Source organism: Abramis brama, assembly GCF_963993115.1.
Source record: "Abramis brama genome assembly, chromosome: 21".
Taxonomy (NCBI): domain Eukaryota; kingdom Metazoa; phylum Chordata; class Actinopteri; order Cypriniformes; family Leuciscidae; genus Abramis; species Abramis brama.
This window is the reverse complement of record NC_139983.1, coordinates 4,545,149-4,563,242: the sequence shown is the minus strand read 5'-3', so window position 1 is coordinate 4,563,242 and position 18,094 is coordinate 4,545,149. Positions and strand designations below refer to the sequence as shown.

The window sequence follows — 18,094 nt, the reverse complement described above, 5'->3', positions numbered from 1 at the left end:
ATTTTGTTTGTTTTACACTGCAGATCGATCAAACGGGTGTTCGTGTAGGCTGTTAATTGTAAGACTTGCTTTGTGAAATCTTCAACGCCTGGGTCAGAGTTTGCGTGAAGGACCGCACATTTTCCCGTCAAGTTTGCTTTTTATAAATACCAATTATTGCGTAGAGAGCGGTGTACGCCTTCTTTTGTGCGTACACAACGTTTATAAATGAGGCCCCTGGTCAGCATTGACTTGACTGTAATGTAAAGAACAGTGTGAACATCCTCATTTGTGATGAGTTGCTAACGTTGAGGGCTCTGTCACCAGGCAGTCGGAGTATGGAGGAGTGGTGTTTGGAGGATGGGCTCGAATGGCTCAGACCATACTGTCGTTCTCTATCGTGGAGGTGGCCAAGCCTAACATCGGGGAGAACTGGCCTGCCCGAGTCCGTGCCGACGTCACCCTCAACCTCAACATCCGAGATCACATCAAGAACGAATGGGAGGGTAAACAGCTCTCTCTCTGTCTCTGCAAACACTGGCAACACATTTAAAAAAACACACTTGCAAACTCCTAGCAAAGCCTGAGCGTAACTGAAGGAATATCTAGGCAAGGCAACCTTTTCGTTTAGATCAAGTTGAAGTACTAAAACTAAATGGTAACACTTTAACTAATGTTAACTAATGAACTTTATTGTAATGTAATAACTAACATGAACTAACAATGAGCAATACATTTGTTACTGTATTAGTTCATCTTTTAATGTTAGTTAATAAAAATCCAGCTGTTCATTGTTTGTTCATGTTAGTTCACAGTGCATTAACTAATGTTAACAAACACAACCTTTGATTTGAATAATGTATTAGTAAATGCTGAAATTAACATTAACAAAGATTAATAAGTGCTGTAGAAGTATTGTTCATTCTTAGTTCATGTTAACTAATGTAGTTTACTAATGTTAACTGATGAACCTTATTGTAAAGTGTTACCAACTAAATAAACTAAAAACATAATGAAAACTATATATACATTTAAAATAAATTACAGTATAATTATCAAAATTTTATCAAATGAATACAAATTACAAAAGTACAAAAAATCTAAATGACACGTAAAAAAATAATAATAAAGTATATTTATTTATAAATGTATAAAATGAAAACGGAAAATAAAATCTATTTAAAAATATGAAAATATAAAAAACTTGCACAAACGACACTCACAATTTCTTCAGCACGTCTAAATGATTATGCTCACTTCATCCTTCAGTCTCTAAACATCACGGTTCGTTGTTCCAGGTCTGCGGAAACACGACGTTTGCTTCCTGATCACGGTGCGGCCCAACCTGCCGTACGGCACACGCTTCGAGCGCCGGCAGCCGTTCGTGGATCAGGCCGGGCTGGTGTACGTGAGGGGCTGTGAGGTGCAGGGCATGCTGGACGATAAGGGCCGCGTCATCGAGGAGGGTAAGAGTGTTTACTGAGCTCACTGAACCTTATGAGCAGTTTTCTGTCGCCGTTTAGTCAGCATACAGACTCTTATGAGTTTCCTGAGCTAAAGTCATAACGGGGTTCGTTGGAAACCTTTGAAAAGTGCTTGGATTTTGAATAAAGTGCTTGAAATTGCTTGAATTATAATTGGCTGTAATTGCCCGACTCGATCCAGGACGGGATTAAAATAAACCATCCTCTTGTTCCTGATGCTGGGATCCTTCTGAAGTCTATCACGCTTGCGATGTGAAACTGTTTAAACCAAAGACTTTATGGACTTTAGTACAAGTACGATCATCACACATTCAAATCTGCGTTAGACTGGAGAGAGCAGCTTGCAAATGTATTTTGAAGCAGCTTTTCAACCACCCATTATCATTATTTGTTACAAACATTTAAATAACAGTAAAAAAAAGTGTACTGTAAAGTTTACAGTTTGTGTATAAATGGTAATGTCTACGGTAGTGATTGAAATAAGAGTATGAATCATCTTTTGAAAGTATTTTGACACACGTATGTATTGTACTGCTTATCGTTACGCCAGGAGTGAGTGTTTGTCATTGAATCATTCATTTAACAGATTTATTCACAATTTATCCGACTAGTGCAAAATGCCCGTGCAAAATCAGTTTTTAAGTGTGTTATTAGTAATTGTTGGTTTGGTGTGTTTGAGTGCACATTGTTGCAATTACACAGTGAAAGTTCAGTAACATTTTTATTTGTGCATGGTAGAAAGCACACAGTGAACTCTGAGAAAACGCTATGCTTGAGCAAACATTTTGTGAATAGGCAACTACAAATGATGCCCGTGAAAGAGAATGTGAACGCATTGAATAGGATATGTTTAGTTGGTGAATAGCATAGGCTACTATTACACAGTAGCGATAACATTAAGCGCAACAGAATGAAATATAATATTCAGAAGTAAACAGCATAGCTGACTTACAGATTCAGTTTACATCCACAAATGAATAAGCGCGTCGATTCAGGGAGCAGTGCAAAGTGCCCGTGCAAAATCAGTTTTTGTGAGCTGATCGCTGAACAAAAAAGATCAGGAGATATTTCTTAGTGATGGCTGATTTCAACAGATTCAATATGATAAAAAATAACTTTTATATTGATTCAATGGATTAATTGCATTTTGGAAAAAAAAGTGTCATGAATTTATTGCATTTTTGGGGGAAAATAATCCGTTTTTATAATAAATCTTTGAAAATCAAAATCTGGATTTGAATTTTTTTATGTTATTATAACCTAAAGATGCTATGTGAAAGTTTGAAACAGAAAATAGTGGTTTTCATCTTGCCACTTTCTTGGTAAAGAAAACACATTTTTACTCAAATTAATCTAAATGGATTTTCTGAAACCAAACTATAATATTCAGAAGTAAACAGTGTAGCTGACAGAGTGTTTATGTCAGAGTGTTTATTTTTAAACCACAACCTTCTTGGGGCTTCTTTGACCGATACAACCCTCTAATGTCAGAATGTTTATTTTTAAACCACAACCTTCTAAAAATGATATATTTAACGATATCTTTTGCATTTCTCATCCAAACAACGTCAAACTTGGCACTGCACTTACTCGTGCCCGTGGCAAGACACCTGTCGAGTTTGAAATCCATCGGACTAACGGTTCGAGAGATATGTGGTTAACACACACACACACAGACAGACAGACGTTCCTGTAATTTATAGAGAGATAACTAAACATGTTTTTATGAATAAGACATTGACTCCATTCAAATTATTTATTTTAATTATTTTGTTCAAATTTATATTTTTTTTAAATAGCAATGAACATTTTGTCAGAACCTCTAGTTTGCATGTTATTTTGTTGTCTGTTTTTTTTTTTTTTTTTTTTTTTTTTAATTGTGGGAGGATCACAATCACACAAAAATAAAAAAGTGTGATTTTCAATGTATCCAGAATCGTGCAACTCTATACTGGATCAGTGTAGACAGCGTCGGTGATGATAATGGCCTCTGTTTGCTTTAGTCCTGACATTTGCATCCGGTGTAGACAAATGTTATCCGTTAAATGATAACTATTACGATAACTATTACTATAAATGATAACTATTACAATAACTATAAATGATAACTATTCGTCGATGTCTTGCTCTTGCTCTTGCTCATATGAAAACGTGTTTGCCCCGCGGTCGCTCAATAACAAAACGAGCTGTTTTTGGAGCTTGATTAAATAAATGCTTTGTTTATAATGAGAAGAACATTTTTCGCTCTGAAACGAGGAGAGTGATGGATCCCCACGGCCCATGAACACGGCTCTGACCCGATAAGAGGAGCGATAAATCCATTCACTGGCCCAAATCTCTCTCTCGCATTGACCCCTGGCCGTCCTCATTGCTGGACCTTGGGAATGTGGTCTAGAATCACTGGTCATTTCTGTTCCAGCGATTTCAGTGTCAATTTACTTGACAAATGATCCCCAATTTAGACAGATTACTGAATATTTATTTCCTTCATTACAATTACATTTATTCATTTAGCAGAGGCTTTTATCCAAAGCGACATTCGATTACATTGTGACTCTGATTTATGGTTTTATTATACAGATTACTTTAAAAAGCTTTGTATTGTTACCAGATTGAATGTGCTCTTGACTTTCACTTGACTTTCAGGAAGTATGTTTTTATTTATATATCTGTATTGATTATTGAGTTCTGATGCTTGCACCAGGTCCTGACCCGAAGCCCAAACTAAGAGGAGACACCAGGACGTTTCGGGTTTGGCTCGACGCAAACCAGTACCAGCAGGACATGACCAACAGCATCCAGAACGGGGCAGAAGACCCCTATGAGACCTTCAATATCATCATGAGACGCAAACCCAAAGAGAACAACTTCAAGGTCAGACGATTCCTCCCGTATATTCCTGCCACTAGACCACTGTTGTTATCAATAACTCAAACTAAAAGTATAAACAACGGTTTTGTTAATTGAAGTAATATTAACTGAAATAAAATAAAATCTTGGTGTTAATTTTTTATTTTATTTTATAACTTTTATTTATTTCAATTAACGAAAACATTTTATATATATATTATTACTTTTTTTTTTGTTTAGTTAGTTGCCAAAGCAATATTTCTAATTTTAATAGTTCAAAGGGTTAGTTCATCCAAAAATTAAAATTGTCATAATTTTCTCATTCTCTTGTAGACTTTTGTTCATCTTTGAAACCCAAATAACGACATTTTTGATGAAATCTAAGTGATTTCTGTCCGTCCATTGAAAGTCTATTGACCCAAAACTCTGACACTTCAAAATGTTGATAAAGAGGTCATAAATCCTTATGAATAAAGTCTTCTGAAGAGACATGATCGCCTTACATGATGACCAAATTTAATTTAGGCTTTTATTCACATATAAACATTATTCTGCAAATATAAACTGAAGCTCAATCGTACTTGCTTGATGCGAGAACACACAAACCTCACTGGTTCTTGCAGAAGCTCAAACGTGCTGCGTAACACACACACACCTCATTGGTTCTCATGCTTCAGCTTCTGTGATCCAATTTAAATGCTTTAAACGTTGTTTGACGCTGATCAGTGTTTATACATGAATGAATAAAAGCCTAAGTTTAATCTCTCAGATTTCATTTAAAGTATCTTCATTTGTGTTCCAAAGATGAACGAAAGTGGTGAGTGAATAATGACAGAATTGTCATTTTTCAGTGAACTATCCCTTTAAGTACTCAACTAAAAATGTATAAAGACCACACAGACATTTTTTTAAACAATCTAATAAAATGACAAAACACAAGCACTTACCAAAATTCAAATGGAAAATACAAAACAAGAACCACCCAATCAGACAGGAATTATATATTCCAGTTTAAACATCATCTAAAATAGTGGCCCAATCATCCAGAATTATCGAAAAATAATTCCTTGTTTTGCTTGCAGGCTGTGCTCGAGACCATTCGTAACCTCATGAACACTGAGTGTGTGGTTCCCGACTGGCTTCATGACATCATTCTGGGTTATGGAGACCCTGGTAGTGCCCATTACTCAAAGATGCCCAATCAGATCTCCTCGCTGGACTTCAACGACACCTTCCTGTCCATCGAGCACCTGAAGTCCTGTTTCCCCAATCACACGGTGAAGGTGTCAGAGGAAGATCCCGCTCGACAGGTCCCGCCTTTTAGGTCAGAAACTGGCATTATTGCATAAATGCTACAAATTATATATATATATATATATATATATATATATATATATATATAGACACACAGAGTCAAACCAAAAATTATTCAGACACCAGATATAATTTTTTTATTGACTTTTACTAGTATTTACTAGTGGGTGCAGGACACTATAGTTCATTTATGTAAGTGAGGAGAGCAAAATAAAGTAAACTGTGACATATTATACCCAAAAAGTCTTCATACAGTGACTACCAGTAACATGTATAAAAATTTGGGACCAAAAATTACACTTTGACAAACACACAAAATTAAGCATTTCTTCAGAGCTAAACTGGTATTATCTAATTGTGTAGTTAAATTTAACAGCTGACAGATATTCAACATAATTCATCTGTGAGACAGTCTAACAGAAGGATGGACAAAACCAGTGAAATATCAACTGATCTGATAACTCTGAGTTCTGCTCATATTTTATTACCATTTTCTAAACTATAGCGAATAAACTGTGATAATGTGAGAAATGTTGAAGGAATCTGAATATATATATATATATATATATATATATATATTTATTTATTTATTGTCTTATTTATTTATTTATTGTCTTATTTATTTATTTATTGTCTTATTTATTTATTGTCTTATTTATTTATTGTCAAACCAAAATATATATATATTTGCATAGAAAACAGTTATTTTGAAATTGTAATAATATTTCACCATATTACTTTTGAACGGTAGTGCATGTGGACTATTTGTGCAAGGTTTATTGAAATTGTGACTGTTCTCTACCAGAATCCGATTCCCTGTGCAGAATGTGAAGGCTAAGAAGCGTAAAGCCAATGAGGAAGAGAGACGGGGTGAGGAAGATCAGACGCTGGTGGTGGAGCCGCATGTGATTCCCAACAGGGGCCCGTATCCCTACAACCAGCCCAAGCGGTGCGTGGAGGACCCAATCTCTCCAGCAACGGGACAGTGAAATAACTGCCTGGATTCAGAATGCATGTTTGTGTAAACATAATGCCTGTTCTGCAATGCCTGACGTTCTTGTCCACTTCAACAGAAACACCATCCAGTTTACACCCACCCAGATTGAAGCCATTCGTGCAGGGATGCAGCCAGGCCTTACTATGGTGAGAAATCACTTGCTACACTTTGTATTTATATTTCTTCTTTTTTTTCTTCCTGTTCTTTTAATTTACCTCCTTCTGAATTACAATACCGGTCAAAAAATTGCAATAATTAAGGTTTTTAATAGTGTTAATACTATTAAATACTGGATGCATAATACTGGAATTTGTAACTTTGATATGATGCCTTTAAAAACATTGATATTCGATACCATTGGGAAAAACTGCCGTTTATAATATGTGACCCGTCCTGGCAAAATGAGTTGGAATGCTCCAAATAGCAATTAAACATCTAAAAGTATCTTTATTTGTGCATTTTCTGAGAGAAGTACCTTTCCTTTGCTGTTGAACGGTAGTATATCATGGTTTCCACAGAATTTTTCAACATTGATAATCATAAATGTTTCTTGAGCATCAAATCATCATATTAGAATGATTTCTGAAGGATCATGTGACACTGAAGACTGGAGTAATGATGCTGAAAATTCAGCTTTTGATCTCAGGAATAAATTACATTCTACAATATATTCACATAGAAAACAGCTGTTTTAAATTGTAATAATTTTTCACAATATTACTGTTTTTACTGTATTTTTAATCAAATAAATGCAGAAACTTCTTTCAAAAACATGAAAAAAATTCGTAATTATTCCAAACATTTGACCAATACTGTACAGTATTATCATCCTTGAAATATATCAGTCTCTCACTGCGTTTACTCATATCTATCAGCTGTCTGTCAGTCTGTGTGTTTATGTAAATGTAGTAGATAAACCTCCACATGTGCTGAAGAACTGTCCGCTCTGACAGGGAAACACCAATCATCAGCATCACTTTTTAAAACCTAAATGTTCTTTCCCTCGGCTGTAGGTTGTTGGTCCTCCCGGCACAGGAAAAACAGACGTGGCTGTTCAGATCATCTCTAACCTGTACCACAACTTCCCCGAGCAGAGAACGCTTATCGTCACACACTCCAATCAGGTGCGAGACCGACACTGTGACACTCTCTGTTCACCAGATTCAAAGCTTAGCATTCAACTAAAATTAGGGTTTCCTAACTCTCAACATCTTCCAGAAATTGTAGTTACATCTGAGTTAAAACTATTTATATGTATTTATTTTCTGGATATGTGTGTGTTTATTGTTCAGGCTCTGAACCAGCTGTTTGAGAAGATTATGGCGTTAGACATCGATGAACGTCACCTTCTGCGTATGGGCCATGGAGAAGAAGAACTAGAGACTGAGAAAGATTTCAGCAGGTACACACACACACACACTTAACAGTTGTGTTGGCCAAATCAGTTCTGATTTACTGTAGACTTATCTTGAGGAAGCAGTTTTCCCTGATGTTTTGAACCATTTATATGAAAAGTCAAAAGGTCCTTTCTAATCCAAAAAGAGCTTTTAATTGCAAAAATCCTCTATTGACATCAAATAACACTCACGTTTGACCTATGACCTGCCTAGTTTCTGGGGTAATAAGGAAAAAGCAGAATAATTATTCCTAAACGGCAAAATAACGATCGATTAAAAGCAAAAAGTGTGTGAAATATGTGCTTTGAAGATACTGAAGAATCCTAATGTTAGAAACTGTGGCTCAGGTTTAATTGTTCAGCATGCTTTGGTGAACCTGTGAGCTTAGTCAATGAGAAAAATGAAAATGCCTGTGCAATACTGTACGTCACATCAGTGTCACAACATCCACCTTTAAAACCTAAGGATTTTACTCAACAAACATACAGCACGATTCCTGTAGTTGAATTCCCGTTTGAACATCTCCAGTGAATCAGTCAAAAAGACCATTTTTGAACAAAACAAGAGGAAACCTGACGTACGCAGTTCAACCGAGGGAGGCGACGAGGTGCTGTTTTCTGGTGCTAATGTTTGAACCGTAGATGAGGTCTGTTTGTGTATGCTGGTTTCCGCCTTACACCGATGTGCAGTACAGACTCTTGTCCTCTTATATCCCCCAGAATTCATTTCTGTATGTACAAAAACTTGACAGTATGAACGTTACACTTGCATTTGCGACTAAAAATAGACGTGCAAGTAAAAGGTATTTTAGAGCATGTTTGCGGATAAAGTAAAAAAAATTTTTTTAATTCAATTATAACATTTAAAAGTGCATTGTGTAATATTTAGGAGGATCTGCAGAAATGCAATATCATATACATGACTATGTTTTGAGTGGTGTAAAAAGACCTTACTTAATGAACCGTCATGTTTTTATTAGCTTAGAATGAGCCATTTCTGTCTACACACACCGTGGGTCCGCTTACCTCGGCATGTTTCTACGGTGGCCCTGAACGGACAAACACGTTTTATCACTATGCCGTTCTTCGTGCAAAAGAAGCTAGCTAAAGTCAGCGAATAAAACACTGACACAGTGATGAAGTAACAATAATATTCACAATAACATCGTTTTACTGAATAATTACGAAAACATAATTTCTTCATTTATCTTTGTAAAGAAACCTCATTGGTTAACTGGCTACTCTGCTGTCTCAGACGACGACATCACTTCCTGTCGGCCACCGTAACTTCTGTTGGTTGCAATTACACAGTGCACCTTTAAGCTCATAAATCATCCTAAATATCTTAAATGGTAAAATAAGTCTTGATTTAATTTGGGTTTGGAACAAGATGTCGGGTGTATTTCGGGCTTGTTTATAATTAAAAGTTTCATGACCAACGCATTATATACTATGTTTATGTTGTATTTTAGTTACACAACTGTATCTGCCATTTAATTTAGTGTAAACCGTAGCTCCTGTCTGGCCTGTCCTCAATATATATATATATATATATATATACATTCTACTAATATTATATGGCACATTAATCTTTTTATTACAGTTAATTGTGTATTACTGTATACAGTGTAAAGTAGTTCTATAAATAATTACATAATTATTAGATTCTGTTTAAAAATATTTAAAAACCTAGTATACTTTTTGTATTCTAATAAATAAATACTTTTGCTTGCAAATGTCTCCATAAGTACTTTTATTTAGGAAAAAACATTATTCGATACTAGGGGTGTTATATCGAAGATATTTTTTTATGAAACCTGAGAGATTTCTGTCCTTTTCGTTTAAAGTCCATTCCTCTAAAATGTAAAAGATCCAAAAAATGTCATAAAGGCATCATGAAAATAATCAAAATCTAGGTCTTCTGAAGAGACACGATGGCTTAATATGATGAACAGATTCACAACGTTAAGATTCACAAGTTATACCGTGGTAAAAACGGACGTTCAAATGCGTAAACAACATAAGAGAGTGAAGTTACATTTTTGGATGAACTAACCATTTACAGTTTGTGAATAGTCATTTGATGCGTGACATAGCGAGCATCGTTAGAGTCTGCGAAGAGATCCAACCAGTGCCTCGCGAGAGAAAAAAATGAATGCTTACAGAGTTTCAGTGACATTACTACATTAAACTACTATATATAATGTTGAATATAATGTATAATAATGCAATGGGGAATATTGGTGGTTCCTGATAATAATAAAAGCTCATTTATTCAACTCACGGGGAGAAGAGTAATGCTGGGTACACACCAAAAGATAATCGGGCTGATTTTGGGCAGATTTCCCCCATTCCGACAATCCTAGCTACGTCCCAATTATCTTGATGGTTCAACAGATTATCTTATCAGATTTTCCCTTGGTGTGAGGTGTGTTAAGAGTGTCGGAATGTCGGAGCCGCCCCGATCGCGAATCATAAATATACAACATGTTTAATATTTACGATCAGAAATCCTGACGTGTGTGGGGAACACCGAGGACAAACGTGCGCACGCTTTGGAGATTATCACGTGAAACAAAACAATATCCAATCAGAAAGTGAGATGATGGAAGACACGGTCATTCTCTCACACACACACTTGCAGGAAGCTGAGTGTTAAGGGTTCAGTGAGGTTCTATAGAGGGATTAAATAACTTTTTCTAAAGAGACAATAAAGAATAAATAAAGACAATAAAGAATGAATATATTTCTGTATAAAAGGTTATATATAATGGCAGGTACAATGGTTTTTTTCACGTGAATTTTCTGTGAAAATCATTCCAAACACTATCATTGCAATTTCTTCCTGCATATCGTCCGCCATGCTTATTCTGAAGTCTCGTGAGATTTTGCAAGATTTCCTGTGTTCACAGTCGAGACTCTGGTTGAAAATCTGTTCGTGTGTCAACTATAGGAGCAAAACGCTCATGTTTGTGGTCTATCAAATTTTGAAAATCTTATAAGATGTAAAAAATCTTTTGGTGTGTACCCAGCATAAGCGTCAAGCCCTGTTGTGGACAGCATGGTTTAGTTGTGTTGAGTGCTAACGGTCCTGTCCTCTGTCAGGTATGGACGAGTGAACTATGTGCTGTCCCGGCGTCTGGAGCTCCTGCGAGAGGTGGCCCGTCTGCAGGACAGTCTCGGTGTGCCCGGGGACGTTTCCTACACATGTGAGACCGCTGGACACTTCTACCTCTACCAGGTACCCTTCCGCTTCCACTTAAAACTAGCGTAGCACTGAAAGTAATACTAGTAGTGTTAGTTGTGCAGCCATAATTTTGACAATCTGTTTAATATTCAACCTTTTTTTTTAAGAGGCGATTTTAACTCTTAACACCATGTCCTAACTACACGTGCCATGACACGTGATAAAAGGTCTTTTCCATGTTAATCAGAGTGTTTGTCCTAACCAGCCGCGACGGCGACACGCGACGATTCTATTTTAGAAACGGTTTCTATTTTTCTGCGATGTCGCGCTGGAACAACAAACACAAAGTGTGGCAATGATAATCTCAGGTACTGTTTATGTGCTTTATTTAATGTTAAAAGCGTGTAATGTGACTTTGAATATCATTTAGTGCTCCAGCTTTGAAGCTGTAAAAGCAACAATGGATAATTCACCTCAGATCTAGAAATTAAACAAATGGAAACAAGAACGTTCAAACTGTGAACAAACGAGTGTATTCTTTGACAAAGACTGTTTTAGTAACTCAGTAGCCTATGCATTTTTAATAATGTTTAAAGGAGAACTCGGTAACTCTAGCGAACTCTAGTCACTTCTTCGCTGATTTTCCCTTTTGTTGTCGTGTTTTCCCCACGAGCTCCCCCTACAGCTGTGGGGGGGGCGTATATTTCACAACACGGTCGTAAAAAACTCACTTGCGGCGGCCTCCTCCCCTTCTCTACCGCTGCTCATGTGCGTTTGTTTTGATCGGAGCAAGCCAACTGTATCGTGTGGAGCTATGTCTACCGAGGTGGGTAATCTGGTAATACATCATACATGCGTGTGTGTTTATGTCGAATTGCCGTAAAGCAATTTGTGTTTCGCGCTCGTTCTCGTTCTAGTTCTCGCTTCTCACAAGACTTCTTATTTCTATCTTGCCGGGACGGTAGTCCCCAAGTTGCAAGGTTGGTTTTCCGCCTGGGAACGCTGGGGGGAGCAGGGAAAGTCACCAATATCACCAGAACAGGTTGTTTAACCATCCAAATGATTTCTAGACAGTTTTATTAAGTTAAAAAAAGTTACCAAGTTCTCCTTTAAATGGTGTAATATTTGTGAATTTGATTATGTAGCTACTTATCCATTTTCTTGTGAGTGCCGTCAAGATTACGCGAGACTCCGCCCACACACTGTTCTGATTGGCTGACTCCGCCCACACACTGTTCTGATTGGCTGTGGGTTTTGATTGATTTTGATGCATCTCGCAGTCGCGTCTAGTGTGGACAGACAAATTATTTGTCGCTGGAATCTTATCACATCGCGTCTGGTTAGGACACGGTGTAACTCTTAACTTTAATGGGCAAAAATAGGGGAATTTAGCCGTCTCACATTTCAACCTCAACACTGTTACCACATCATTTGCTCCCTGCAGGTAAAAAAAAAAGAAAAAGATAAAAAAGCAACATTACATAAAATGGTGACAAACAGGAAGTGAAAAATGAATGAAATGAGAGATTTGAATTGGGATCTTGAGAGATAGGAACAGGTACACGATGATCAGCTCAGCTCTCAAGACATAAAATCATTTAAAATAAGACAAACAAGCATTATAATAAGCTAATGTAAGATTAGTGGTCGACTGAAAGTGATTTTCTTGATGTCCGATGCTGATATCTTAGAGAGCAGGGCAGCTGATATATACAGTAGTGGCAAAAAAAGTGATGTCCAGCCAAGGAAAATTGACATCTTCACCCTCTATTGAAATATTACCGAACATTTGGTAAATATTTTGTAAGCATATTGTGTATTTGTGCTTTTTGTCAATTGTTTTATTTGTGATAACGCAATGAAACATGCCAAAATGTGCTAATTTTTGGCAAGGCTTTCATATAAAATATATATACAGTACCAGTCAAAAGTTTGGAAACATTACTATTTTTAATGTTTTTGAAAGAAGTCTCTTATGCTCATCAAGCCTGCAGTTAAAAAAACAAAAAAACAAAAAAAAAACAGTAATATTATGAAATATTATTACAATTTAAAATAATGGTTCTCTTTTTTAATATACTTTAAAATGTAATTTATTTTTGTGATGCAAAGCTGAATTTTCATCAGCAAGTACTCCAGTCTTTGGTGTCTTATGATCCTTCAGAAATCATTCTAATATGATGATTTGATACTCAGTTATTATCAATGATGGAAACAGTTGTGCTGTTTAATATATTTTTTTGGAATACTTTTTTCAGGATTCATTGATGAGTAAAACATTAACAGCATTTATTCATAAAAACAGCATTTATTCAAAATAAAAACATTTCTAACAATATAAATCGTTACCATCACCTTTTATCAATTTAACGCATTCTTGTTGAATTAAAGTACTAATTTCTTTTAAAAAAAAAAGTTATTATTGTTCCCAAACTTTTGAACGGTAGTGTATATTGTTACAAAAGATTTCTATTCTAAATAAATACAGTTCTTTTTAACTTTTTATTCATCAAATAATCCTGAAAAAAGTATCTCAGGTTATAAAAAAAATATTAAGCAGCACAACTGTTTCCAACACTGATCATAAATCATCATATTAGAATGATTTCTGAAGGATCATAAGACACCAAAGACTGGAGTACTTGCTGATGAAAATTCAGCTTTGCATCACAAAAATAAATTACATTTTAAAGTATATTAAAAAAAAGAACCATTATTTTAAATTGTAATAATATTTCATAATATTACTGTTTTTTTTTGTTTTTTTTTGTTTTTTTAACTGCAGGCTTGATGAGCATAAGAGACTTCTTTCAAAAACATTAAAAATAGTAATGTTTCCAAACTTTTGACTGGTACTGTGTGTATATATATATATATAAACACATGCTAATATGAAAACGCTGCAAGAGAGAACCAATGAAGTATTAATGAGTAATTAAATTCAATAAAGGAATTTTCCTTAGAGCTTTTTTTTTTTATTGCATAGTGAAATAAAACCTGTAGCTGATATTTTAATCAAACTTTTTTCTAAGGTCTTTAAAAGCAAACATCCCCTCCAGACATCACTTTTGGCCACTACTGTACGTCACATCACACTGTTTAGTTAATCACATGCGTTACATTTGCTGAAATTAAATTTATTTGAATTTTAAATAATGTTTGCTAAAACAGAAATTAATAATAATTTGAAAATTAAATATATTGAGTGTGGATCGTCTGTGACTAAATGTATTTGTCGTGCACCGAACCATGGCGTCCGTACCGTACGGTTCAGGACAAATACATGTACCGTTACATCCCTACTGGACATATTTCTCCTGGTGTTTTTCAGAAGTAGTAGAAAGGGTTCTTTAGTGTCCTAAGTTATTGTAACTGTGACCGTAATTGTCTACTCCCTTTAAACTGTTAGTGTCTTAAGGACTGTTCCACATGTGCAAAAAATTGTTTATGGTTCACTGACCAAGCATGAAAAACTTAGCTTAAACACCGTCCAATAAAGATCTGTGAAGCTTCTTTTGATTTACAGTATCCTGAAAAAGGGATGTTTCTTTTTTTCCTGAGTTTGTCTGTATTATGTAACATACGTTGCCTTAATCAAAAATGTTCAGAAACTTGAGCATTGAATGATAATATTCAAAGTTCTTCTCTCCATCATTTTAACAGATAATAAATATTGTATTTACCTGCTTTAGAAGCCTTCCAGTAAATGCTGCTAACAGGGATTAGAAGTGAAAAGGCTATTACATTTTAAAGCATCCGTGTGAAAACAAACCTTGAAAGAGACGCCAGGATTTGGGGAGAAAAACAAGAGATTCTTAGTGCATTCCAGTGAATTATTAATGGGATATATCTGCGAGCAGACCACAAATGCTGTCCTTTTTTCATACTGTTAAGGCAGAATACATGGGGAATAAAGAAAATAATCAGGAGGAAAAGAATGAGCAATGCAGCGACTGAAAAGAGCTCTAGCCATAGATGTTCTTGTTAAACCACGGCACATTAAAATGTTGTTATTCTTGAAAATAGAAAATTAAGGAGATTTTACAGCTCATTCAGTCAAACTGACAGATAAGGATTGTTGGTAGCACAACCTTATGATATGAAATGATTTGTTTGTCTTAATCTAAATACAGTAAGCTCTTTATGGAAAAAGATGGATAAGATACTGCAGATAAGATGAAATCAGTTAATTCACCCCCTCAACAACTGTTTTTCATCGTTCCAAACCCGTAAGACTTTCGTTCATCTTCGGAACACAAATTGAAGATATTTTTGATGAAATCTGAGAACTTTCTGTCCCTCCATTGAAAGCTACGCAACTACCACTTTGATGCTTCAAAAAGTTCATAAAGAGATCGTAAAACTAATCCGTATGAATTAAGTGGTTTAGTCCACAATTTTCTGGAGAGAACAGATTGAATTTAGGCTTTTAATGACATATTAACATTCATCAACTCACACATCAGTTGTGGTAAACAGACCAATCGCTTGACCAATGAGGTTCATTCTCGTGTTACGCAGCACGTTTGAGCTTCAGCAAGAACCAATGAGGTTCATTCTCGTGTTACGCAGCACGTTTGAGCTTCAGCAAGAACCAATGAGGTTCATTCTCATGTTACGCAGCACGTTTGAGCTTCAGCAAGAACCAATGAGGTTCATTCTCATGTTACTCAGCACGTTTGAGCTTCAGCAAGAACCAATGAGGTTCATTCTCATGTTACGCAGCACGTTTGAGCTTCAATGAGAACCAATGAGGTTCATTCTCGTGTTACGCAGCACGTTTGAGCTTCAATGAGAACCAATGAGGTTCATTCTCGTGTTACGCAGCACGTTTGAGCTTCAGCAAGAACCAATGAGGTTCATTCTCATGTTACGCAGCAGGTTTGAGCTTCTGCAGGAACCAATGAGGTTTGTTCTCGCGCATCAAGCAGATTAGTTTGAGCTTCTGTTTATGTTCGCTGATCAATTTTTAAATGTGAATAAAAGTCTAAATTCAATCTGTTCATCATATAAAGCTATAGCATCTCTTCAGAAAATTTGGACTAAACCGCTCAATTCATATGGATTAGTTTTATCCGTAGTTTTACGGATTAGTTAGATCTCTTAATGAACTTTTTGAAGTGTTAGTTGCGTAGCTGTCAATGGAGGGACAGAAATCTCTCAGATTTGATTCAAAAGATCTTCATTTGTGTTCAGAAGATGAACGAAAGTCTTAAGGGTTTGGAACGACATGAGGGTGAGGAATTAATGACAGAATTTTCATTTTTTGGGTGAACTAACCTTTAAGTTTTGAACACAAAACTAGGGTTTGGGGGCCTTCAAATATTGTTGTGAACGGTGTACGACCCCGTTTAGAGTCAGGAAGGTTGAGAAGCACTGATCTGTGAATCTAGGCAGCGGTTTCACACAGGCCTGCTTTCATTTGTGTTCATCTTATCGCTCTCTGTGGTTCGATACATCATGCTGTGGTCTGTAGATTCATATCAGCGCCTCGGGGGGGATCCTTACGGGCCATTAACTCAGATCACAGAGATTACAGCGAAACGCGTGTTGTACTAATTAAGTGTGGATTGCGACAAGGCTGTTTGTCCATTGATGCGCTGTTAATGAGTTCTGCCCATGAAATCCTCAGGCGCTGATCTTATCTGTCTGTCTGTCTCTCGTGTCGTAGGTAATCTCTCGTTGGGAGGAATACATGAGTAAAGTGAAGCCAAAGCCCAGCCGAGAGGTGCCGGTGGAGGACGTGGCATCACACTTCCCCTTCCACAAGTACTTCTCCAATGCTCCTCAGCCAGTGTTCAAAGGCCAGTCGTACCAGGAGGACATGGACATCGCTGAGGGCTGCTACCGCCACATACGCAAGATCTTCACACAGCTAGAGGTACGGCTGGACCAGAGCTACAATTAAATTAATTATGTTTATGTACTTTTTTAGCTTTTTATCCTACACTTCACATAGAGGTGTGAGTCTTCTCTTGCCCCACAATTCGATTCGATTCAGAGGGTAATGATTCGATTATAAAACAATTCTTGATGCATCTTTTCCTCCAAATATTTTATTAATAATAATTGTTATTAATAATTACAATATAATTATTTTTGTTATTTTATTGTTATTATTAAAACAGTAGAACAAATACATTATGAGAAAGAAATTAAATTAACAGTTCTTTACTTTTTTTTTTTCATTTTTCTATTTAACAGAGGCATTCAAGTAAGAAATAATACAGAAATGGAATAATCAAATGTAAAAATAATTACTAATCAATAAAAACTCACTAATCACACTCTAAATAGATGGGAAAAGTCAGTTTTTTGGGTAAGGGACAGTTTATCTTAAATAAAGATTTATAATAGAACAATATAAAAACAGTGGGGGGTAAATCATTTAATTTATAAATCATAATTAATGTAGTTGCAAGCAGCAATTACAGGGCAAAGCACAACACCAGAAGGTCTGTTACATGTACATTTAATACATGTCATCCCTGATAATAATTTGAAAAAAATATTCATTACTCATTACTTTTGACCAATAGGTGTCGCTGTCACCAAATTGTTATTGTCAGAGAATGGTTACATGCAAAGTTTAATGTAATTATGCCAAAGCGAGTTCTTTTTTTTAGTGACTTGTCAGATTTGACGAGTATTCAATTAAAAATAGCCAATGCCCAATACGACTGCCATTAAAGAGGACCTATTGAGTCTTGATGTTGTTTTTGGGCTCCACTAGAATAGGGTTTCATGCTTGAATGTTACCAAAAAAAAACATTATTTTCCCACGTGTTGCCACTCCTCTCCTCCCAGTCTGTCAGTAACACTCTGTTTAGTTTCTCTATGAAGCCCCTCCTTCTGAAAAGCACACTGTGCTCTGATTGGACGGCTGG

The 18,094-nt window shown here is 36.0% G+C and overlaps 1 protein-coding gene across 1 annotated transcript in view; it reads left to right on the top strand.

Moving 5' to 3' along the window:
* The window catches only part of aqr (aquarius intron-binding spliceosomal factor), a 69,392-nt gene that overhangs the window by 25,227 nt on the left and 26,071 nt on the right, over positions 1 to 18,094 (top strand). Inside the window, exons 17-26 of the mRNA XM_084096706.1 lie at positions 307 to 485; positions 1,278 to 1,445; positions 4,168 to 4,337; positions 5,396 to 5,637; positions 6,433 to 6,576; positions 6,701 to 6,770; positions 7,638 to 7,748; positions 7,917 to 8,026; positions 11,126 to 11,261; positions 16,879 to 17,088. Coding sequence (XP_083952832.1) covers positions 307 to 485; positions 1,278 to 1,445; positions 4,168 to 4,337; positions 5,396 to 5,637; positions 6,433 to 6,576; positions 6,701 to 6,770; positions 7,638 to 7,748; positions 7,917 to 8,026; positions 11,126 to 11,261; positions 16,879 to 17,088 — 1,540 coding nt within the window. The remainder of the gene's footprint in view (positions 1 to 306; positions 486 to 1,277; positions 1,446 to 4,167; positions 4,338 to 5,395; positions 5,638 to 6,432; positions 6,577 to 6,700; positions 6,771 to 7,637; positions 7,749 to 7,916; positions 8,027 to 11,125; positions 11,262 to 16,878; positions 17,089 to 18,094) is intronic.